The sequence below is a fragment of the Ranitomeya imitator genome, chromosome 10 (assembly GCF_032444005.1).
Source record: "Ranitomeya imitator isolate aRanImi1 chromosome 10, aRanImi1.pri, whole genome shotgun sequence".
Taxonomy (NCBI): Eukaryota; Metazoa; Chordata; class Amphibia; order Anura; family Dendrobatidae; genus Ranitomeya; species Ranitomeya imitator.
This window is the reverse complement of record NC_091291.1, coordinates 18,152,059-18,176,737: the sequence shown is the minus strand read 5'-3', so window position 1 is coordinate 18,176,737 and position 24,679 is coordinate 18,152,059. Positions and strand designations below refer to the sequence as shown.

Below are 24,679 nucleotides of genomic sequence, written 5' to 3'. Positions count from 1 at the left end.
CCGCACATACCGACACCACACACTAGCCACACACACTGACCTCACACACTGACTGCACACACTGACACCACACACTAGCCACACACACTGACTGCACATACCGACACCACACACTAGCCACACACACTGATCTCACACACTGACTGCACACACTGACACCACACACTGGCCCCACACTGACTGCACATACCGACACCACACACTAGCCACACACACTGACTGCACATACCGACACCACACACTAGCCACACACACTGACCTCACACACTGACTCCACACACTGACACCACACACTAGCCACACACACTGACTGCACATACCGACACCACACACTAGCCACACACACTGACTGCACATACCGACACCACACACTAGCCACACACACTGACCTCACACACTGACTGCACACACTGACACCACACACTAGCCACACACACTGACTGCACATACCGACACCACACACTAGCCACACACACCGACACCACACACTAGCCGCACACACCAACACCACACACTAGCCGCACACACTGGCCCCACACTCTGACCCCACACACTGACCGCACATACCGATACCGACACCACACAATAGCCGCACACACTGGCCCCACACACTGACCCCACACCGACACCACACACTTGCTGCACACACTTGCCGCACACACTGGCTGCACACACTGACCGCACACACCGACTGCACACACTGACCCCACACACTAACCGCACATACCGACACTACACACTAGCCGCACACACTGACCTCACACACTAACCGCACATACTGACTCCACACACTGGCCGCACATACTGACACCACACACTAGCCACACACACTGACCGCACACACTGACCGCACATACCGACACCACATACTAGCCACACACACTGACCGCACATACCGACACCACACACTAGCCACACACACCGACACTGCACACTAGCCGCACACTCTGGCCCCACACACTGACACCACACAATAGCCGCACACACTGACCGCACACACTAACCGCACATACCGACACCACACAATAGCCGCACACTCTGGCCCCACACACTGAACGCACACACTGACACCGCAATGACGACATGTACTGACGGCTGTGGACTGAGGGTCCTTTGGCCCATTCTGTCTCCTGTCAACCATTTTCATTTTTATTGTTCCCTTAAAGTGAACCTCACCCTTTCTGGAGCCTCAGGACGCTGCTGCTGCTGCTATGTACTAAATATAGTGTTATGGGCAGGAACAAATGGCTGTACAGCGGTATACTACAGGGGTCAGTCATCCGTCCCCCCCCGCCGTCACATACCAGAACAATACTTTTTTCACTTCCCTGCTGTCTTTTTTTACTACAGCTCGGAGGAGCAGCCGGGGAACTACAAATCCCATCAACCATATGACACGGACACACAAGACATGACGATCCATGTGCTTTATTGGCTACAAATATAATAGTGGGTGGATCGTCTTCTCATTACGGGATCTCGCTGTCAGTCTGAGGAGAAAAGAAGAGTGATGAAAACGTCAAGCAACCAAACAGCTCCACGGATGGAAAAATAAAAAAATAGAGTTACGGGTATCAGAAAATGGCGATATAAAGCAAAATTTATTTTTTTGTTACAAATTTCCAAATTTTACTTAAAACTCAGTAAAATAATACAAGTTTGGTTTCGCCGTAATCTTATAAAGAATCGCTTTGTCAGGTCATCAAAAATAAAAACTCAAAAAACAATGACTTTTTCCACTTTTCAGCGCATCAAATGGCAAAGTGAATGGTATGATTAAAAAATATATCTCATTCCACAAAAAAAACAAAGGCCTCATTGTAGGACAAAAAAAAAAAAAAAAAAGAAACAGCTCCTTCAGGAAGAGAAGGAAAAAATGAAAACTGAAGGAAGGGGTTGGAGAGCCGCCATGATGGTTGGAGCTTGTGCATCGGGGCCCACGATTACCCACCTGGAGGCGGTGATACACCCAGTCCAGGAGCGTGGTGAGGTTGGTGTAGACTCCCGGACGGTTGGGTCTCCCACAACCTTCTCCCCAGCTGACAATGCCAACCTGCCACCATAATCCACTCTCCTGGCAGACGAGAGGACCCCCACTGTCTCCCTGCGAAAGAGAAGAAAAATAACAGTTCTAGTCTATCCTTTCCATGAACCAGGAAGCTCCGTTATCGAGAAACGAGAGAACAATATGTTTGATTAGTCCTAATGATTTTATAATTTAGATTAAGCCGAGGGTTTATGGCTTTATTGTCTGCTGGGAAGCCATGGGCAAAATCGTCATCCCTAGGTATACAGAGAGGACAAGGGTCAGAGGCTCGGTTACGGCCCACCATTGGTGAGGGAGCCATGTTCTCGGAGGTTGGACACCGCTCATCACAAAGCGATGGCATCCGATCGATATGCCATGACTTTCTAAGAGGGTAGTATCGGCTACGACAGCGGAGACAATAAAGACAAGAGGATCAATACGCCACGGTGATAAGGGGACTAATGTGCGACGTACAATAATTAGATGATATCATTCCGTCATTTACATGGATGAAAGTGCAATCACTTCCCCCGCGTGTTCCCATCAGGGCCGTTATCACTGTGCAGGCTGCCCTCTGTCCCAGCGCGGAGACCGCCGAGCACTGACTATAGGCACATGACATACTCATTCATTTTCCTACTTAATGCGAGGGGTTAATAATAAATGTAACACACCCCTCATCTGCTGCAGAACATCATAATACCCCTCAGCTGCTGCACAACCTCTTTTTGTCCACCATTGTTTGACAAAGCTGCAGCAGCTGAGGTGTATTACGAGGTTCTGCAGCAGCTGAGGTGTATTATGAGGTTCTGCAGCAGCTGAGGTGTATTATGAGGTTCTGCAGCAGCTGAGGTGTATTATGAGGTTCTGCAGCAGCTAAGGTGTGTTATGAGGTTCTGCAGCAGCTGAGGTGTATTATGAGGTTCTGCAGCAGCTAAAGTGTATTATGAGGTTCTACAGCAGCTGAGGTGTATTATGAGGTTCTGCAGCAGCTGAGGTGTAGATTATGAGGTTCTGCAGCAGCGGAGGTGTATTATGAGGTTCTGCAGCAGCTGAGGTGTAGATTATGAGGTTCTGCAGCAGCTGTGGTGCACTATGATGTTCTGCCACAGCTGAGGTGTATTATGAACTTCTGCAGTAGCTGAGGTGTATTATGCGGTTCTGCAGCAGCTGAGGTGTATTATGAGTTTCTGCAGCAGCTGAGGTGTATTATGAGGTTCTACAGCAGCTGAGGTGTATTATGAGGTTCTGCAGCAGCTGAGGTGTATTATGAGGTTCTACAGCAGCTGAGTTGTATTATGAGGTTCTGCAGCAGCTGAAGTGTATTATGAGGTTCTACAGCAGCTGAGGTGTATTATGAGGTTCTGCAGCAGCTGAGGTGTATTATGAGGTTCTACAGCAGCTGAGTTGTATTATGAGGTTCTGCAGCAGCTGAAGTGTATTATGAGGTTCTGCAGCAGCTGTGCTGTATGATGAGGTTCTGCAGAAGCTGAGGTTTCTTATGAGGTTCTGCATTAACTGACGTGTAGTATGAGGTTCTGCAGCAGCAGAGGTGTCTTAGGGTACCGTCACACAGTGGCATTTTGATCGCTACGACGGCACGATCCGTGACGTTCCAGCGATATATCTGTGACGTTCCAGCGATATAGTTACGATCTCGCTGTGTCTGACACGCTCCTGCGATCAGGGACCCCGCTGAGAATCGTACATCGTAGCAGATCGTTTGAAACTTTCTTTCGTCGTCTAGTGTCCCGCTGTGGCGGCATGATCGCATGGTGTAACAAAGGTGTGCACGATATTGTATACGATGTGCGCATAGTAACCAACGGCTTCTACATCGCACATACGTCATGAAATTATCGCTCCAGCGTCGTACATTGCAAAGTGTGACAGCAGTCTACGACGCTGGAGCGATATTGTTACGATGCTGGAGCGTCACGGATTGTGCCGTCGTAGCGATCCAAATGCCACTGTGTGACGGTACCCTTATGAGGTTGTGCAGCAGCTGAGGTGTAGTGTGAGGTTCTGAAGCAGCTGAGGTGTACTATTAGGCTCTGCAGCAGCTGTGGTGTACTATGATGTTCTGCAGCAGCTGAGGTGTATTTTGAGGTTCTGCAGCAGCCGAGGTGTATTATGAGGCTCTGCAGCAGCTGAGGTGTATTATGAGTTTCTACAGCAGCTGAGGTGTATATGAGGTTCTGCAGCAGCTGAAGTGTATTATGAGGTTCTACAGCAGCTAAGGTGTATTATGAGGTTCTGCAGCAGCGGAGGTGTATTATGAGGTTCTGCAGCAGCTGAAGTGTATTATGAGGTTCTGCAGCAGCAGAGGTGTCTTATGAGGTTGTGCAGCAGCTGAGGTGAACTATGAGGCTCTGCAGCAGCTGAGGTGTATTATGAGGTTCTGCAGCAGCGGAGGTGTATTATGTGGTTCTGCAGCAGCTGAGGTGTATTATGAGGTTCTGCAGCAGCGGAGGTGTATTATGAGGTTCTGCAGCAACTGAGGTGTATTATGAGGTTTTGCAGCAGCTGAGGTGTATTATGAGGCTCTGCAGCAGTTGAGGTGTAGTATGAGGTTTTGCAGCAGCAGAGGTGTGTTATGAGGTTCTGCAGCAGCTGTGGTGTATTATGAGGTTCTGCAGCAGCTGAGGTGTATTATGAGGTTCTGCAGCAGCGGAGGTGTATTATGAGGTTCTGCAGCAGCTGAGGTGTAGATTGTGAGGTTCTGCAGCAGCTATCCAGCAGTTGATACAGAAGAATGAGCGTCCTGTTCCCGGTGATGTCCCTCTTCTGCACAGGCGCTGCCTTCCTATCTCCGCTTATCTCCGTGTTCTGACATTAGCGGTGACACTAATATAAATGTCTTTCACAGACGTCTCCATTGTGAATGTGACGCTGGATACCTGGCACGAGTCCACCTTTCCATCCAGATAACCGGCACATAACATGCGGGCACTGATCAGCCCCGGGTAATACGAGGACTGGTTACACAGCTCGGTGCTGATCAGGTGCACCTTGGCTTCTCGGAGAACCGGAGACAATTGCCCTGAAATAATGAAAACCGTAAAAAATGATTAATACCGTAACAATGAGAAACCTTAGAGGACACATTCCGTGCGAAACACTAAATCTAAGCATGGATCACCTCCTCGGCCCTCACAGCCCCACACACTATACCTTTGGTGCAGATCTCAACAGATTTATTTGGGGGAGACATGGATCGTGCATTCTGATTGTAATCCCTTGGACATGCGGCCATTTTTCGCCTTTTTCCTCCCCTTCATTTTTTATTTTTTGGTCAACAGAGATATATGGGGCTTATAGTTTTTATCATTATCATTTTGGGGTCTATACCACTTTGTGATCTTTTTTAATAATTTTTTTTTGGGGGATGTTGTTATAAAAAACAGCAATTCTGAGATATTTTTTCCATCTTGGAATTCAACAGATTTTTATATTTTATTAGTTCTCACAATTATGTACATGGTGATACCAAATATGTTATTTTGTGTTATTTTTAGGATTTTACTATTTACATTTTGAGGGAAAAAAGGATGATTTAAGCTTTTCGATTTTTACTTCGTATATACGATATGTACAGTCATGACCAAAATTGTTGGCACCCTTAAATCACAAGCTTCTTACACCTTTCATCTGGACTTTTTGCCAGCTTCTCTTTTGCCAACTACTCCAGGTCTCTCATATTTAAAGGCGACCTTCTCCCAGCAGCAATTTTAAGATCTCTCCACAGGTGATCAATGAGATTTAGATCCGGACTCATTGCTGCCACTTCAGAACTCTCCAGCGCTTTGTTTATATCCATTTCTAGGTCCCTGAAGTATGTTTGTGGGTGTTGTCCTGCTGGAAGGCCTACGACCTAGGACACAAACCCAGCATTTGTGACCCAAAATCTGTTGATAATCTTCAGATTCCATGATACCTTGCACACAATCAAGGCACCCAGTACCAAAGGCAGCAAAACAACCCAAAACATCGTTGAACCTCCACCATATCTGACTGTAGGTAGTGTGTTTTTTTTTGTAGGCCTCATTCCATTTTCGGTACACAGTAGAATGATGTGCTTTACCAAAAAGCTCTATCTTGGTCTCATCTGTTCACAAGACGCTTTCCCAGAAAGGTTTTGGCTTACTTACATTTTGGCAATCTGCAATGTAGCTTTTTACGTCTGTGTCAGCAGTGGGGTCCTCCTGGGTTTCCTGCTATAGAATTTCATTGCATTCAAATGTGTGGGATAGTTTGCGCTGAAACTGATGCACCCTGGGCCTGAAGGACAGCTTGACTTTCTTTGGAACTTGATTGGGGTTGCTTTGTTGCAAAATTTCATAATTTTTTCTCTGCTGTCCATGTCCAGGGAGATTAGCTCCAGTGCCATGGGTTGTAAACTTCTTCATTATGTTGTACACCATGGACAAAGGAACATCACAATCTCTGGAGATGGACTTTTAACCTTGAGATTGTTGATATTGTTCAACAATTTGGGTCCTCAGACAGTTCTCCTCTTTCTGTTCACCATGCTTAGTGTGGCACGCACAGACACACAATGCAAAGATTGAGTCAACTTTTTCCTTTTTATCTGGTTTCAGGTGTGGATTTCATATTGCCCACATCTGTTACTCGCTACAGGTGAGTCTGAACGAGCATCACATACTTGAGGTAAGGTTGTTTACCCACAGTTTTGGAAAAGTGCCAACAATTTTGTTCCATACTATTTTGGCGTTTTGTGTGGCATTATGTCCAATTTGCAATTTTTTGTGTGTTTGTTTTTTACATACAAAGGAAATAAACACATATATAACAAAACATGTGCAATTCCAATAATATCCCAGAACAATTTAAAGGGGGCCAGCACGTTCCGTGATTGCGTGTGTGTGTGTGTGTGTGTGTGTGTGTGTGTGTGTGTGTGTGTATTTTTTTTAATTATAATTTTTTTGAAATGTACATTAATTGTTTGTATCCGTCCTTTTAGACGGTCTTGAACTTGCTTGTAAGTTTACTGTTTCTCATGAGTATATCTTCTATGAGGACCAGATGAAGGCTGGGGGCATCATAGTTGTATAAACATGGCAGACAAGGGGGCATTCACTAGGCCATCCCCCAGCTGCCATTAAAATGAAATTAGAAATAGATTGTATGAATTTACCTAACTCCCCATTATCTCTGAACCGAGAAAAAAATATGTTGCGTTAGTCATAACAATTTTATAACTTAGATTAAGCAGGGTTTAATGGCTTCATTATTGAGCAGAACAGCAGAAAGCATTTTAATGCCATGGTGAAAAACGTCAACTATAGGTAGATCAGATCAAGGATCAGATGCTGGGTTACATATCATTCAGATCTAGCATTGCACCCTGCCATCTTACCTCCTTCACTCACATGTCCCCAACCGCTGATCCAACAGTTGCCCCTTGTTTGGAATTGCTGTTGTGTTCTGGGTAGACACACGGGCCGGAGGGTCTCTGCAGGAAAGAGAAGTCTGACAGAAGTGACAACAAGCAACAAAAAAATGTGTTATCATACACACATAAAACACACAGGAATTTTGGGGAATAAGAAATGGGAGAAGTATATAAAGAACTTTCGTGACTCTCATGACAGAAGCTACTCTTCTCAGAAAGCGCCACTCAACGTAACTATAGCTGTAAGACAACTGTCTCCAGCAGGACCTCAACCCCACTGCTCTGTCTCCAGCAGGAGCTCAACCCCACTGCTCTGTCTCCAGCAGGAGCTCAACCCCACTGCTCTGTCTCCAGCAGGACCTCAACCCCACTGCTCTGTCTCCAGCAGGAGCTCAACCCCACTGCTCTGTCTCCAGCAGGAGCTCAACCCCACTGCTCTGTCTCCAGCAGGAGCTCAACCCCACTGCTCTGTCTCCAGCAGGAGCTCTCCACCACTGCTCTGTCTCAAGCAGGACCTCAATCCCACTGCTCTGTCTCCAGCAGGACCTAAACCCCACTGCTCTGTCTTCAGCAGGACCTCAACCCCACTGCTCTGTCTCCAGCAGGAGCTCTCCACCACTGCTCTGTCTCCAGCAGTAGCTCTCCACCACTGCTCTATCTTCAGCAGGAGCTCAACCCCACTGTTCTGTCTCCAGCAGAACCTCAACCCCACTGCTCTGTCTCCAGCAGGAGCTCTCCACCACTGCTCTGTCTCCAGCAAGAGCTCTCCACCACTGCTCTGTCTCCAGCAGGATCTCAACCCCACTGCTCTGTCTCCAGCAGGACCTCAACGCCACTGCTCTGTCTCCAGCAGGACCTCAACCCCACTGCTCTGTCTCCAGCAGGACCTCAATCCCACTGCTCTGTCTCCAGCAGGAGCTCAACTCCACTGCTCTTTCTCCAGCAGGAACTCTCCACCACTGCTCTGTCTTCAGCAGGAGCTCTCCACCACTGCTCTGTCTCCAGCAGGAGCTCAATCCCACTGCTCTGTCTTCAGCAGGAGCTCAACCCCACTGCTCTGTCTTCAGCAGGAGCTCAACCCCACTGCTCTGTCTCCAGCAGAAGCTCAACTCCACTGCTCTGTCTCCAGCAGCTCAACTCCACTGCTCTGTCTCCAGCAGCTCAACCCCACTGCTCTGTCTCCAGCAGAAGCTCAACTCCACTGCTCTGTCTCCAGCAGCTCAACTCCACTGCTCTGTCTCCAGCAGCTCAACTCCACTGCTCTGTCTCCAGCAGAAGCTCAACCCCACTGCTCTATCTCCAGCAGGACCTCAACCCCACTGCTCTGTCTCCAGCAGGAGCTCAACTCCACTGCTCTGTCTCCTGCAGCTCAACCCCACTGCTCTGTCTCCAGCAGGAGCTCAACTCCGCTGCTCTGTCTCCAGCAGGAGCTCAACTTCCCTGCTCTGTCTCCAACAGGAGCTCAACTCCACTGCTCTGTCTCCAGCAGGAGCTCTCCACCACTGCTCTGTCTCCAGCAGGAGCTCAACTCCACTGCTCTGTCTCCAGCAGGAACTCTTCACCACTGCTCTGTCTCCAGCAGTAGCTCTCCACCACTGCTCTATCTTCAGCAGGAGCTCAACCCCACTGTTCTGTCTCCAGCAGAACCTCAACCCCACTGCTCTGTCTCCAGCAGGAACTCTCCACCACTGCTCTATCTTCAGCAGGAGCTCAACCCCACTGTTCTGTCTCCAGCAGAACCTCAACCCCACTGCTCTGTCTCCAGCAGGAGCTCTCCACCACTGCTCTGTCTCCAGCAAGAGCTCTCCACCACTGCTCTGTCTCCAGCAGGACCTCAACCCCACTGCTCTGTCTCCAGCAGGACCTCAACGCCACTGCTCTGTCTCCAGCAGGACCTCAACCCCACTGCTCTGTCTCCAGCAGGACCTCAATCCCACTGCTCTGTCTCCAGCAGGAGCTCAACTCCACTGCTCTTTCTCCAGCAGGAACTCTCCACCACTGCTCTGTCTTCAGCAGGAGCTCTCCACCACTGCTCTGTCTCCAGCAGGAGCTCAATCCCACTGCTCTGTCTTCAGCAGGAGCTCAACCCCACTGCTCTGTCTTCAGCAGGAGCTCAACCCCACTGCTCTGTCTCCAGCAGCTCAACCCCACTGCTCTGTCTCCAGCAGAAGCTCAACTCCACTGCTCTGTCTCCAGCAGCTCAACTCCACTGCTCTGTCTCCAGCTGCTCAACCCCACTGCTCTGTCTCCAGCAGAAGCTCAACTCCACTGCTCTGTCTCCAGCAGCTCAACTCCACTGCTCTGTCTCCAGCAGCTCAACTCCACTGCTCTGTCTCCAGCAGAAGCTCAACCCCACTGCTCTATCTCCAGCAGGACCTCAACCCCACTGCTCTGTCTCCAGCAGGAGCTCAACTCCACTGCTCTGTCTCCTGCAGCTCAACCCCACTGCTCTGTCTCCAGCAGGAGCTCAACTCCACTGCTCTGTCTCCAGCAGGAGCTCAACTTCCCTGCTCTGTCTCCAACAGGAGCTCAACTCCACTGCTCTGTCTCCAGCAGGAGCTCTCCACCACTGCTCTGTCTCCAGCAGGAGCTCAACCCCACTGCTCTGTCTCCAGCAGGAACTCTTCACCACTGCTCTGTCTCCAGCAGGAGCTCAACCCCACTGCTCTGTCTCCAGTAGGAGCTCAACTCCACTGCTCTATCTCCAGCAGTAGCTCTCCACCACTGCTCTGTCTCCAGCACAAGCTCTCCACCACTGCTCTGTCTTCAGGAGGAGCTCAACCCCACTGTTCTGTCTCCAGCAGGACCTCAACCCCACTGCTCTGTCTCCAGCAGAACCTCAACTCCACTGCTCTATCTCCAGCAGTAGCTCTCCACCACTGCTCTGTCTCCAGCACAAGCTCTCCACCACTGCTCTGTCTTCAGGAGGAGCTCAACCCCACTGTTCTGTCTCCAGCAGGACCTCAACCCCACTGCTCTGTCTCCAGCAGGACCTCAACTCCACTGCTCTGTCTCCAGCAGCAGCTCTCCTCCACTGCTTGGTCAATAATAGGAGACCAGACATGCTAAGCACCAAAAATGGAAAAATTTCTGTGGAAAGTGAGGTAAAATAGTTGACAGGAAGTAATACAACCTGTGGACAGATGTGGCACAATTTTTGGAAGAAAGCATTCTTGTTTCTCTACATATTTAATTAAAATTATTAACCACAGCAGGACTTGAACTCACCAGAAAAGACCATGGGTTGACTAGTTTTAAGCAGAGCGACATCGTAGTCATTGGTTTCAGGGTTGTACAGCCCATTGTAGTAGATACTCCGGATCGAGTGAGAGGTTGATGGGTTGAGGGAAGCAGAACCAGCATGGACCTTCCACCTTGCCACGGTGAGGAAGTTGGACCTGTGAGATATGATATCATACTCCATCAGTATAGAGAAGTAGAGAAGGCTCCACCTCACATCTCCACATAGATGAGCCGACTACTCACAGGACAAAGCAGTGGGCTGCGCTCATCACCCATTGGGATGAAATGATAGACCCTCCGCACACGTGCCGTCCATCCCAACGCAGGCTAACCTGCCATGGCCAACGTCCCCAAGCTGATGGAGATCCTCCAACTATACGCTGACTTTCAGCAGAAGAACGACCGCAGTCTACACAAATAGGTTAGACGAAAGGGACAGTGAAAGCCAAACACCAAGTACAACATTTGTCCATCTCATCACTAAAAAGGAAGGTGCAATCAGCCTAAAAGACTGAAGAAGGGTTCTCGACTATTTTGGTCAGCTCGTAGGAAATCGGCATTTTCGAGACCGTTTTAGTGATTGTGGGGTCTCGATATCTGGAAATCCCACCAATCAAAACGCCTAGAATGTCTCTATCCCCTAATTCCCGTTATTTGCAGGTTGTCCGCTTCCTATAAACAAAAATTCAGGATCTAATGCGTTCCGAATAAACACAGATTCCAGAGATTGAGGTCGTCCTCCATGAATTATTCATCCCTTCTGGTTATGATCTATTAGGAGGTGTTTTCTTCTCGCAAGTTGCTAAACTAATCTCAATGTGTTACCAAGAGCTGTGCATGTCTCACGATCATAATGATGATAGCAATCTTGGGGTATTAAAGGGACAGTACACCTAAAAATTAATTTATTCATGTGTATAAGATAATTTTGTGCTGATTAATTCGTTGTCCACCACTGGACAACCCCTGTTTGCTCAATTCAAGGCCACATAGAAGAGAAAAACAATGGATACTCACCTTCTGCAGTGGTGTCATTCCAGAGATGTCGGCAGTGCTATGCCTGGAAATGTCGTGTCAGGTGACCGCTGCAGCCGATCAGTGTCTGCTGACCGGCTGCAGTTCATCAATAATCGGTCAGAGCAGACGTCTGCTCTGATGAAATCGTAAAGGCTGAATAGTGTTTGCTGTGTTTAACTTCTTATGTGCCGCTTTCACCAGCGAAAGTGGATTTTGAGGAGTTTGACAGAGGGAGATTTCTCCATCTGTCAGCTCTTTACTCCCATAGCATAACAATGGCTTCCTGCTTTGCCATAAACCAATGCACATAAGTTGCTGCCAGAAGCAGGATCTAATAGGCTGCCTGTCAGTGTCATATTGCAATCGTTTTTGCAACACTTACACATACAGCTGCTTAGATGGAAAAAAAATAGGCCTGGACTTTAAGGAGTTAAAAATGCCTAAGCGTAAAATCACATGTAAAAAGAGGATAAAGGGTTATTTTCCATCTTCATAGACGGATATTGTTGGATAGTTCTTGCAAATACGAGCAATTTTGCAATTTACTGCTTACTAAAATTTTCACCCGTTCTTGAGATATTAACACTTTTCTTTTGTTTACAGTTCGTTGCCTTGGGGACCGACCACCGCTGCTAGACAGCAGAACACACACAATCCTCACAAGCTATTGAGCTTGTCAACTTCTATTGAAGCTGTCCAGGATCTCTGGAGCAAACTCACACAGTTACCTCCTGATCTCGGACAGGTTCAGTACAGCGCTTACAAACTAGACGGCAGCGGTGGTCGGTCGCCTAGGCAACCAGCTGTAAACAATAGAAAAGTGGTAATATCTCAAGAACGGCTTCAAATTTTAAAAAGCAGTAAATTGGAAAAGTGCTTGTTTTTACAAGCTCTATCCAACGCTACTGATATATGAAGATTTGAATGACCCTTTAATGGAGCACAATGGACTTGGGGACACCTGTGTCCATCTGTAATTTTCATGGACATGATTTTCATCTTAGATTTCAAAGTAAATTGTAAATCAAAAGGTGAAGTCTACTGAGGACAGACCCCAGGAATTGGGCGGTGGCTGGTGCAGATCTGATAGTGAAATCTACTGAGGACAGACCCCAGGATTTGGGTGGTGGCTGGTGAAGATCTGACAGTGACCACTAGTCTATCAATTCTACATCTCCACCTAGTGGTCAGAAACTATACTGCATTGGTCATGGATTTCACGGGTGATTTCAAGATTGAAATCCGCAATGAAACTCCACTGCTCCGCTACCACCCCTGATTACCCTTTGCCCCAGTACTGATGTCTGAGATTCTTTTTTTATTCCCTTCTCACCTGTGCAGTGTAGAGATACGCCTTCTTCATTTGGACACTTCTCTCTGCAAAAAAAAAAAGTAATGCGTCACTGCACAGAAAAGAGTACAGTAGTGGCGGCTTTACACCACTCGATCCGACGCTTGGCATTGTGCTTGGTGATATACGGCAACGGTTCCTTCCACTTTCTCAATAAAATCACCCACAAGTGATGGGGGAAGATGTATGACAGTCTGAAAACAGCATGGTTACATAAAGTCTTTCCTGAACACACCCCAGTTACAGCTTTTTAGAAATAGAGCGCCCCCTGGTGTCTGGGTATATGACTTACACAGGATTTAGGAATCCATCCAGGTTACTCTGAGATCCGCTGGTTTTATTGATCACGGCAAAGGACTCCAGGCAGCCGGGCTCTGTGTCACCGAGAGGCAGCGGCGATGACAATACTGTGTGGCTGGTAAAGGGGGAAACAGGAGAAGCCGATTATTGGGTTATTATGGAAGCTGTGCCAGTGAAGATAATTAATTGGAAAGAGGTTAAAAGTAAGAGCCAAATAGGAAGCTAAACCACGAGATGAATGGAGACAGGCACTCAGGTCGTGAAGGGTTAAGGGGTCGTCCGCTGTATAATTTTTTTTCAATTGGGTCTCGTTAAAAATGTCGCACCTTTTGGCTTTTTTAGGCTCTTTATTTTCCTGCATATTCAACTACATGGTCAAGAATCAGCTCAGGAGAAGACACGAAAGAGTTAAAAACGATCAACTGAAGAAGTCTCAGTTAGCTCATTCTGCAGCCAGCGACAGATGGCGTAAACACGATACCTGCCTTTACAGGGATCATTCCTATGTTCAGGGACGGATATTGTGGGGTAGCGCTGGTGAAAACGAGCACTTTTGTAATTTACTGCTTGTTAAAATTTGCAACCGTTCTTGAGATATTAACACTTTTCTATTCGTTTACAGCTCATTGCCTAGGCAACCGACCACCGCTGCCATCTGGCATGTAAGCACTGCGCTGGAGCTGGTCCGGGATTAGGAGAAAACAGCACGCTCCAGAGATACCGTCCGGCTTCAAACCAGTGATTACAATCTCAATAGAAATGAGCTTGTAAGCACTGAACATGTTTTGCTGTCTAGCAGCGGTGGTCGGTCTCTAAGGCAACTAGAAATACACAAAAGAAAAGTGTTAATATCTAAAGAACGGCTGAGAATTTTAATAAGCAGTAAATTACAAAATTGCTCGTATTTACAAGCTCTATCCGATAATACCCTCCGATGAAGATTTGAGAAATCCCTTTACGTAAAAAAAAAACTGTCCCCATAGGTGGACAGGTGGAGGGTCAGTATAAACGCCATCTTACAGGGAAGTTCCAATCTACAACTATTATGACTGGTTGTAGATCCGCAGCATTTTCAGACCAGAAATGAGGCGTAAATCTTTTCGAAATGTTGGAAAATTTTGGTAAAATTTTGGGGCGTTTTTGAAAACTCAGCAGAGCTCAGTGGCAGGGGAGCGTCCAACATACAATTGGCCCATCTTACTCCCTAGCGCCCCCCGGAGCAAGGCCAGTGCACAAAACGCCATTCTAGATGAATCAGTGCCAAAAAAAGTGGTGTAGGGGGTTATTGAGTTAGGAGTCGTAAAGAAGAAGGCGCGGCTAAAAGGCAAAGTACGACAGAGCAGAAGAGGAGGCACAGCGCCCCTTTATTACCTATTGAACCCCAGTTCTCTGCACACTGTCCAGCCGTGGGAGGGCGTCCAGCCCTGGTGACACACGGTGTGGTACCTCCCGCTGTTCGCACTGTAGACCTGGAGCAGCGAGCGGCCCGTCAGCAGCAGGACCGGATTCCTGTACTCTGATAACACGAGCAGATGACACCATAATCACTGGACGCAATCACATCCTCAATGTGGCGGCCCAAAGTTTACGGTGACCTCTACAGATGGGAACTCTAGCGCCACCAACTGGGAGTTCGCAGTCCGAAAAGTCAATATCTGCCCTACAATGTCTCGCCACTCTCCAGATTGAGAAACACACACACACACAAAAAAAAGGCATCCGTTTGATGTGCTCTACACTAATCACACCCAAAGCTGCATCCAACATTCTTTTTAAAGGGATTAAGGAGGGGGGGGAATCCAACCCAGTAATCCCAAGTTCACCGCACGGCAAAAACATGGGATAGCGCTGCGTCACCCTGCGCAGATGGGTGCCCGGAGCACAGCTCTGGAGGGAAAAATTAAAAGTGGGCTCAATTCTTTAGTTTTAGGACTGGTTGTGAGATCTCAAAGACCGGACCCCCAACTAATCATGATATATGAAATCACGATTTTAAGCTACCGTGCTTTACATTTTACAACAACCCGAGTCACTCCAGCTCTTTTTAAACTACAACCCCACCAGGAGGCTGCTGTTATGCCACGCTGGGCGTCATAGTTTCAGATTGAGGACTCCGGCTGTCCTAGATACTTTTTGCTGGTCCAGTAACAAAATATTGCACCATTGTTCACGGACCAGGTGACCAATAAAGATGCAGCTTTGGATGTGAACGGAGGACACATTCTTTGGGAATAGGCACACGGCGACGGTCGTGCATGCAAACATCACACCCCGTCCTCACCGCCGGCCAGGGTCCGATTGCTTGGCTGTCTGCTGGGTGGGCAGAGGTTGGCACCGTCTGCATGAGAACAGTTTACGGAGGGAGCGCAGGCCTCCAAATAGTCAGGACAGGCTCGCTGCGCCGCAGGATGATAAAAATACTGCACTGCGGAAAATGCCAGCACCGCCAGTTAGTGAGCGAAGAGGAGATTTCAGTGCAAAATATAAAAACTTTATTGCTCTGCTATTTAATAACGCTCCTAGAAACTCTGCTGGATTACTGTTAGCTCTCAGGATCCCATTCACTTGTATGGCGGTGCGATGCAGTGACACCAAGCGAATTTTGACTGGGCGGCAACGCCAAAGCCGCCTTAAAGCCGCCACCTTTTATCGTTCTGATATCTTCTTAGCCTCCCCCAATTGTACGTGCGCCCCTGTCTGTTATCAGCATTTCTCTTACTTACAGATGAGAAGGACGGACAAAGATGCTGCGGCAATAGACAGGATGACGGAGACGTGGACGAGAATTCTGGACACACGATGCAGGGAGCACAGGGGCGATTTCTCCTCCAAACTGCACAAAGCCTCAGATCCAGGAACATCTACACCGGGGGGGAAAAAAAAATAACAGGTGTTATTCCATTTACTGTCACCAGGGCGGCGCCAGCACCAGGCAAACAAGGGCAGGTATTACGATGTATTGGGCAAGGAGGGCCCAGGATATTCTGAAACATGCAGTGCATTTACTAAGCTTAAGGCAAGACGCTCTATACCACCTGAGTCACCCGGAGCCCATCCACCGACGCCCCAAATCTCCCACCAACCCCGCGCAGTGCCCCGCTGTCCTCTCACTCTGATTCCGCAGATCAGTCAGTGCGGAGATGATGATGGCGGCCTCATCCCCCACCTGTACTGTACCGGCCTCCACTGACGCTTCTTCTCCGAAACTTGAGGGAATCACATCCTGAAAATGTTAAAAAAAAGACAAAAACGGTAAAGAGCAAAATATGACGTGTGGAAACTACCACTCACTAAGGAATTGGTTGTGGTGATGGCGTGTTTAGCCCCACAGCTCAGGGGAAATCCACACACGGACTTCACACAAACAAAAATAAGGAATTCATGGGATTTACCATAAATGGTTATTTAGCCTTTAACAGATAATATCGATACCAGAAAAAAAAAAGCTATAAATTACTGGCAAATACAGACAAACAGCCATTCAATCTTTATATAAACTCATTTTTTAATCTTGATTTTTGCATGCATCCAGTATTATTCTCCAGAGCTGCACTCACTATTCTGCTGGTGCAGTCACTGTGTACATGCATTACATTACTGATCCTGTAAATCAGGATCAGTACAGGATCAGTAATGTAATGCATGTACACAGTGACTGCACCAGCAGAATAGTGAGTGCAGCTCTGGAGTATAATACAGGATGTAACTCAGGATCAGTAATGTATGTACACAGTGACTGCACCAGCAGAATAGTGAGTGCAGCTCTGGAGTATAATACAGGATGTAACTCAGGATCAGTAATGTAATGTATGTACACAGTGACTGCACCAGCAGAATAGTGAGTGCAGCTCTGGAGTATAATACAGGATGTAACTCAGGATCAGTAATGTAATGTATGTACACAGTGACTGCACCAGCAGAATAGTGTGTGCAGCTCTGGGGTATAATACAGGATGTAACTCAGGATCAGTAATGTAATGTATGCACACAGTGACTGCACCAGCAGAATAGTGAGTGCAGCTCTGGGGTATAATACAGGATGTAACTCAGGATCAGTAATGTAATGTATGTACACAGTGACTGCACCAGCAGAATAGTGAGTGCAGCTCTGGAGTATAATACAGGATGTAACTCAGGATCAGTAATGTAATGTATGTACACAGTGACTGCACCAGCAGAATAGTGAGTGCAGCTCTGGAGTACAATACAGGAGGTAACTCAGGATCAGTAATGTAATGTATGTACACAGTGACTGCACCAGCAGAATAGTGAGTGCAGCTCTGGGGTATAATACAGGATGTAACTCAGGATCAGTAATGTAATGTATGTACACAGTGACTGCACCAGCAGAATAGTGAGTGCAGCTCTGGAGTATAATACAGGATGTAACTCAGGATCAGTAATGTAATGTATGTACACAGTGACTGCACCAGCAGAATAGTGTGTGCAGCTCTGGGGTATAATACAGGATGTAACTCAGGATCAGTAATGTAATGTATGCACACAGTGACTGCACCAGCAGAATAGTGAGTGCAGCTCTGGGGTATAATACAGGATGTAACTCAGGATCAGTAATGTAATGTATGTACACAGTGACTGCAGCAGCAGAATAGTGAGTGCAGCTCTGGAGTATAATACAAGATCAGTACAGAATTAATAATGGATGTACATAATGACTGCTGCGGCAGATAAGTGAATATTATACAGGTAACAGTAATACTGTGTATCTATCTAGTTATAAAAGGGTTTTACAAAATATGTGACAACTTTTGCACAGGTCCATGTAGTTGTACAGATGACATTTACGGCAGCTTGCGCTTTGGTTACATCCACAACATTCAATGTCAGTAAGCTGTGACATGTTTCTCACCCAACCTTTTCCATCTCATGCTTCTTACCTGTGCGCTGACGTCTTCTGGGAAAATATCAAATATGGAGATTCTTTTCGATACCTGGAAAATAGTACAAAATGAATGACGTGAATGGAGGTGACACGGGGTCCCTCATGTAACACGGACACAGCACTGCCCTTATCCCGGCACTTTTTGGGGGCTTCATATCCAGGGCCGTAGCGTAAAAAAAGAGTCACAAATTTTGGCACAGAAGTGCAAAAGCCTTTTTATGCATCCTTGGCCACTTTAGTTTGGCAGTGGGATCGGGACCTTCCGGGGGCTGACAGAAATATCTACGCACCTTTGTCATCATGAGCGGCCATTCCAATGTCACTTGCTCCGCTTCTGCGCCGGGCTCTGCTGCATTAAAGGGCCATAAAGGGTAAGGCCTCTAGTCCCGATGTCTCCATCTCTCCACAGCCACATGGCTCACATGCTAAAAAGACGGGAACTGTGGCTATAACCGATAGAAAATGGCCTCGGCTACTGTAAGTGACAGCCCGACACAAAGCAGTGAGATCTTCCCAGTGCATGCTGGCCACATCCCGAGAAGACGAGCCATGGGCTATATCAGGTGTCCTCCATGGGTGTTCAGTTACCGACCGGGCCATGATATACAGCTGTCTGCATGATACACTGATACTATTGTAGCGCCGGACGGAAATTACCACAAGTGCAACAATATTATGTCATTTAGCGTTACCCTTTTGGGTTCCACAGGATTTTTCTGATCACGTTTTATTTTAATTTTTGGGGCGATTCAGTCATTTAAAAAAAATAAAATTCAATGTATAGGATTAATATGATATTTTATCAGTTCGGACAGTTACGCACAATACGATAGCACAAAAGCAATTTCTTTAATGTTTTTAGATATTTTTTTACATTATGGGAAAAGAATGGTGAGAGGAAGTTTTATAGAATAAAAAATATATATTTGTTTTAGTTATTTATATCTTATATTTATACTATATATATATATATATATATATATACTGTATATATACATATATATATATCTTATATATATGCCTTTTTTGTACTTTTTTATTGGTCTTCATTGGGTACTTGGACCATGGTGTAATATTGTAGTATTACATCACCTTTGATGCCATTGACTGGAACTTATGGATGAACAAGCATGGCCGCCATGGAGAACTCCACTGGGCCTTATTAGCTGCCACTTTGGCAACCCCTTGGGCACCATACAATCATGTTGATGAGTGTCAATGGAGACACCTTCCCCCATTTCCAACCTCTTAGATGCTCTCTGTCACAATTGACATCAGCATCTAAGAGGTTGGACTGAAGCTAGGTCTTCTCGCAGTACCGGCTGTATAACAATTCCATACATGGAGCTTGCATGTCCACCATACATGTACAGCAGGAGTCGAAATTTTAACCCTCCCACGCTTTAGTTTGCCATTCCTTGTTTTGACTGGTGCAGCTGCTGTTGTGACTGGCAGATGCAGCGCAACTACCTGACTCTCTTCATTAAATTCTATGGGAGGTCAAATCTGTTAAAAATATCTGGAAAAAAAGCAGCACATGAACCTACTACCTAATGTTTTAGGGGTCTGGATTAGTACCCCAGTCTTACTACTGCTGCCATATATTAACATATGTCAGAGGCTTTATAGACATTGCTTGTATTAAAAAAATGTCGCCCGTCAGGTTTAGCGTTTCCCTCAGATGAAGTGAATCCATAACATGCTGTAAATTCTCCAGCCGCATAGGAAGCAGCACTCTGTCTCGTAACAATAGGGCCGGTGTGATCTGTCAGCGCTTCTCAAATAACATTGACTTATTTATATAGACTGGATTTACACGTCGCCATCACTTTTGTTATTGCCGGAGACAGGGTGCGCGCAATGAGGTGTCTGAGGTAACCATTATTCTCTGACCTGGACCTCATACAGCCATGACAATGTGTGATTTAAAACTATTTCCATCTTCATCATCCACCATAAGGGAATCGAGAATTTGTTATGATCCTATAACAACAATTTCCTGTCATCTTCTGTTCTGTCGTGTGTGAGGTAGTTAAAATGACAACATCAATGGCTTCCACAGTCATACATCAAGCTCTTAAATCTGTAAAGGCCGCATTACAGATCTCGGCTGATTCGTAATAAGGCAGCCATAGAAATCATATTTTACCTCAGATTTACCTCAGATTTTATAGAGGTTTTCCCCGTTAGATGCTTAAGAGGTTGCAAATTGGGGAAAGTGTCCCGTTTGACACCCATCGTTCCTTGTCCTATGAATGTGGAGAAGATGGAGAAAATCTTGTCTCCATCTTCTCCATTCTGCAAGAGCCCTTAGGGACATTAATAAAAAAAAAAAAATGTTAAAAATTAAAGATAAAGAATATTTTTAAAAAAGAAAACTAAAAACTATCACACCTTTTTTTTCTGAGACTGTAAATAACACCATAAAAAAACACAATAATAAAAAAGTTTAAAAAAAAGTGAGCTATATACAGCTCTGGCAAAAATAAAGAGACTACCTCATCAAAACCCTGTCATGGCCGCCCAATCTCCAGACCTGAACCCATTGGAAAACCTTGGAATGTAATCAGGAGGATGATGGATAGTCACATTTTACCGCCAGAAACAGTGTGAAAGACTGGTGGAAAGCATGAAATCTGCGATTAAAAATCATGGTTATTCCATAAAATATTGATTGCTGAACTCTTCCTGAGTTAAAAACATTAGTATTGTTGTTTCTAAATGATTATGAACTTGTTTTCTTTGCATTATTTGAGGTCTGTAAGCCCTGTTTAGTTTTGTTTTTAATTTTGACCACTTCTCCTTTTCAGAAAAAAAATTACAAAATTTATTGCTTGGAAATTCAGAGACATGGTGTTAAAAGTTAATAGAATAAATGAAAAATTAAAAAAAAACAAAATATACCTATAAAGAGAAAAATCAGACAAACTGAACATTTTGCAGTGGTCTCTTAATTTTTGCCAGAGCTGTATATACTAGCTAATGAACCCATTCTATGCCTGGGTGGCGAGCATATTTGTTGGTTCATTTCCAATGTGATTTGTTTTAATTGTGTCTGCGAGTTCATGTATACAGTGATTTCAATGCAATGGTGTCGGATGGCTCCGTATGCGCACGTGCTGACTCCGGCACCATTTTATTGCACTACAATGTCAACATGCAGTGAGTGCACACACGCCGGCCATTATTGATAATGGCGATGGGCGTTGCATGCGCACTGCTATGTTGATGTTCTTGTACATTAATAAAATGGTGCGCGTGTGCATACCGCGCATCTGGGAGAAAATGAATTTTATTCTCCCGCCAGCATTCAGTTTCAGTCACGGAGGCGTGGGCCGTGCTTTGAATATATAGTTTGGCTGCTGTAACCGTTCCCCAGGCCCTGACTGGCACTGGCTCTACATTGAGGCCGGCAGTCAGTCAGGGCTGGGGGCATGGTTACAGCGGCCGCTCTGTATTCTCAGAGGGGAATATGCTCCCCCATCCTGGGATATGCTTCCCCCATCCTGGCATATGCACCCCATCCAGGTCCCCCATCCTGGTATATGCTCCCTCATCCTGACATATGCACCCCATCCAGGTCCCCCATCTTGGTATATGCTCCCCTTCCTGACATATGCACCCCATCCAGGTCCCCCATCCTGATATATGCTCCCTCATCATGACAACCCATCCTGGTATATGCTCCTCTATCCTGGTATATGCACACCAACCTGGTCCCCCATCCGGGTATGTGCTCCCCCATCCTGGTATGCGCTCCTCCATCCTGATATATGCTCCTCCTTACTGGTATATGTTCCCCCATCCTGGTATATGCACCCCTATCATAGAACATGCTCCCCCATTCTGGTATATGCTCCTTCATCCTGGTTCTCCATCCTGGGATATGCTCTCCCATACTGGAACATGTTCCCCCATCCTGGAATCTGGTCCCCCATTATGGTCACCCATCCTGGTATATGCTCCCGCATCCTGATATATTCACCCGAACCTGGTCCCCCATCCTAGTATATGCTCCTCCATCCTGGAATATGCTCCCCCATTCTGGTCCCGCATCCTGGTGCATGCACCTTCTTCCTGGTTCCCCATCCTGGAATATGCATCCCCCATTCTAGTATACAGTATGCTCCCCCATCTTGGTATATGCTCCCCCATCCTGGTATATGCATCCTTATCCTGAGAGATGCTGCTCCATCCTGTTTTCCATCCAAATATATGCTCCCCCATCCTGGTATATGCTCCTCCATCTTGGTTCCACATCCTGGTTCCCCATCATATTATATGCTCCCCATCCTGCCTGCATTGCTGTTGGTCGGTCCATCCATCCATCCATAGATACATACATACAAAAAACAAAAACACTCCTACTCACCTTTCCCCCTCTCCCCTGCAGCGCGTCATCTGTCATTTAAACAAAATGACGCCGGAGTCGGCGCGTGTGCGTACCGTGCTATCCAGCGCCATTTTGTTGAAGACAATGAGTGCAAATTTGTCTTTAACAAAATGGAACCAGAGATCGCACTATGCGCAGGCGCTGACTCCGGCACCACACTCCTCCTCCAGCCTTGCCGGAGATCGCGGTATGTGGTCAGCACCTACGCATACCGCAATCTCCAGCGCCACACACCTCCATGCTCGTCCTCCTCCGTCACCTCTGGATGTGTCGTTCTGAGTGCGCCACACTGCTCAGCGCAGTGTATAGAGACATAAGGAGCGTTATATTATAGATACAGTGGGGAAAATAAGTATTTGATATTCTGCCGATTTTGCAAGTTTTCCCACCTACAAAGAATGGAGAGGTCTGTAATTTTTATCATAGGTGCACTTCACCTGTGAGAGACAGAATCTTTAAAAAAAATCCAGAAAATCACATTGTAGGATTTTTACATAATTAATTTGCATTTTATTGCATGAAATAAGTATTTGATCACTGACCATCCAGCAAGAACTCTGCCTCTCACAGACCTGTTAGTGTTTCTTTAAGAAGCCTCCTACTCTGCCCTTATGTGTATTAATTGCACCTAATTGAACTTGTTACCTGTATAAAAGACCCCTGTCCTCACACTCAATCACACTCCAACCTTTCCACCATGGCCAAGACCAAAGAGCTGTCTAAGGACACCAGGGACAAAATTGTAGACCTGCACAGGGCTGGGATAGCCTACAGGACAATAGACAAGCAGATTGGTAAGAAGGCAACAACTGTTGGCGCAATCATTAGAAAATGGAAGAAGCACAAGAAGATTCTGAGAAAGATCAGGAATCAGCCCAGAACTACATTGGAGGACCTGGTCAATGACCTGAAGAGAGCTAAGACCGCAGTCTCAAACATTACTGTTAGTAACACACTATGCCACCATGGATTAAAATCCTGCAGGGCACACAAGGTCCCCCTGCTCACACCAGCACATGTCCAGGCCGGTTTGAGGTTCACCAATGACCAACTGGATGATCCAGAGGAGGCATGGGAGAAAACCATGTGGTCAGATGAGACCAAAAAATAACTTTTTGGTATCAACTCCACTCGACGCGTTTGGAAGAAGAAGAAGAAGGATGAGTACAACGCCAAGAACACCGTCCCAACCGTAAAGCATGGTGGGGGAAACATCATACTTTGTGGGTGCTTTTCTGAAAAGGGGACAGGACGACTGCACCGTATTGAAAGGAGGATAGATAGGGTCATATATCGCAAGATTTTGGCCAACAATCTCCTTCCCACAGTGAGAGCATTGAAGATGGGTCGTGGCTTCCAGCATGACAAAGACAAGAAAAACACAGCCAGGGCAACTAAAGAGTGGCTCCGTAAGAAGCATTTCAAGGTCCTGGAGTGGCCTAGCCAGTCTCAAGACCTGAACCCAATAGAAAATGTTTGGAGGGAGCTGAAACTCAATATTGCCCAGCGACAGCCCCGAAACCTGAAAGATCTGGGGAAGATCTGTATGGAGGAGGGGGCCAAAATCCCTGCTGAAGTGTGTGCAAACTTCAAAGGTTTCTGTACCAAATATTAAAGGGGTATTCCCATCTCCAACATCTGATCCCCAGGTGTGATAACATTATCAAATATCTACAATTAGAAATGTAGTATAGTTATTCTGATTCGCTATGTCTCTTTCCTCATGCGCAGACATTGCACGACCTCAGGTATCACGATCCACCCGCGGCTGTTAGCACGTTAAATGCTGCTGTCAATCTCTGACAGCGGCATTTAACATGCTCGCGCCAGAAGCGCGTCAATAGTCCCGCCCATCGGTGCCAGTGTCACATGATCGCGGGTCGCTGATGGGTCGGTATGACAACCCGGGGTCTGCAGCAGACCTCTGTGGTTGTCATAGCCGGATAGCTATGAGCGCCGCCCTGCAGTCAGCGCTCATAGCAAGTGAACATTTTAGCTGCTCTGTGTAGCACAAGTGATCGGATGAT

At 46.6% G+C, this 24,679-nt stretch overlaps 1 protein-coding gene across 1 annotated transcript; it reads right to left on the bottom strand.

Moving 5' to 3' along the window:
• Positions 1 to 1,412: 1,412 nt before the first annotated feature.
• LOC138651940 (transmembrane protease serine 3-like) lies at positions 1,413 to 19,101 on the bottom strand. Its single transcript, XM_069742561.1, has 14 exons — positions 18,550 to 19,101; positions 18,255 to 18,308; positions 16,468 to 16,579; positions 16,080 to 16,217; positions 15,638 to 15,781; positions 14,728 to 14,872; positions 13,349 to 13,471; positions 13,039 to 13,082; positions 10,932 to 11,097; positions 10,674 to 10,843; positions 7,410 to 7,505; positions 4,930 to 5,072; positions 1,952 to 2,104; positions 1,413 to 1,490 (listed from the first exon to the last, which is right to left on the bottom strand). The coding sequence occupies exons 1-14, from the start codon at positions 18,559 to 18,561 to the stop codon at positions 1,470 to 1,472; spliced, it is 1,521 nt and encodes a 506-aa protein (XP_069598662.1). The 5' UTR covers positions 18,562 to 19,101; the 3' UTR covers positions 1,413 to 1,469.
• Positions 19,102 to 24,679: the final 5,578 nt, after the last annotated feature.

What these genes read in the sequence shown, in the direction of transcription:
- LOC138651940 (XM_069742561.1), bottom strand. An exon ending in CGTATCTCTACACTGCACAG is followed by an intron (nt 11,098 to 13,038) that starts GTGAGAAGGGAA and finishes CTATTTGTGTAG; the next exon opens with ACTGCGGTCGTTCTTCTGCT. An exon ending in GCAGCCCACTGCTTTGTCCT is followed by an intron (nt 10,844 to 10,931) that starts GTGAGTAGTCGG and finishes CATATCTCACAG; the next exon opens with GTCCAACTTCCTCACCGTGG.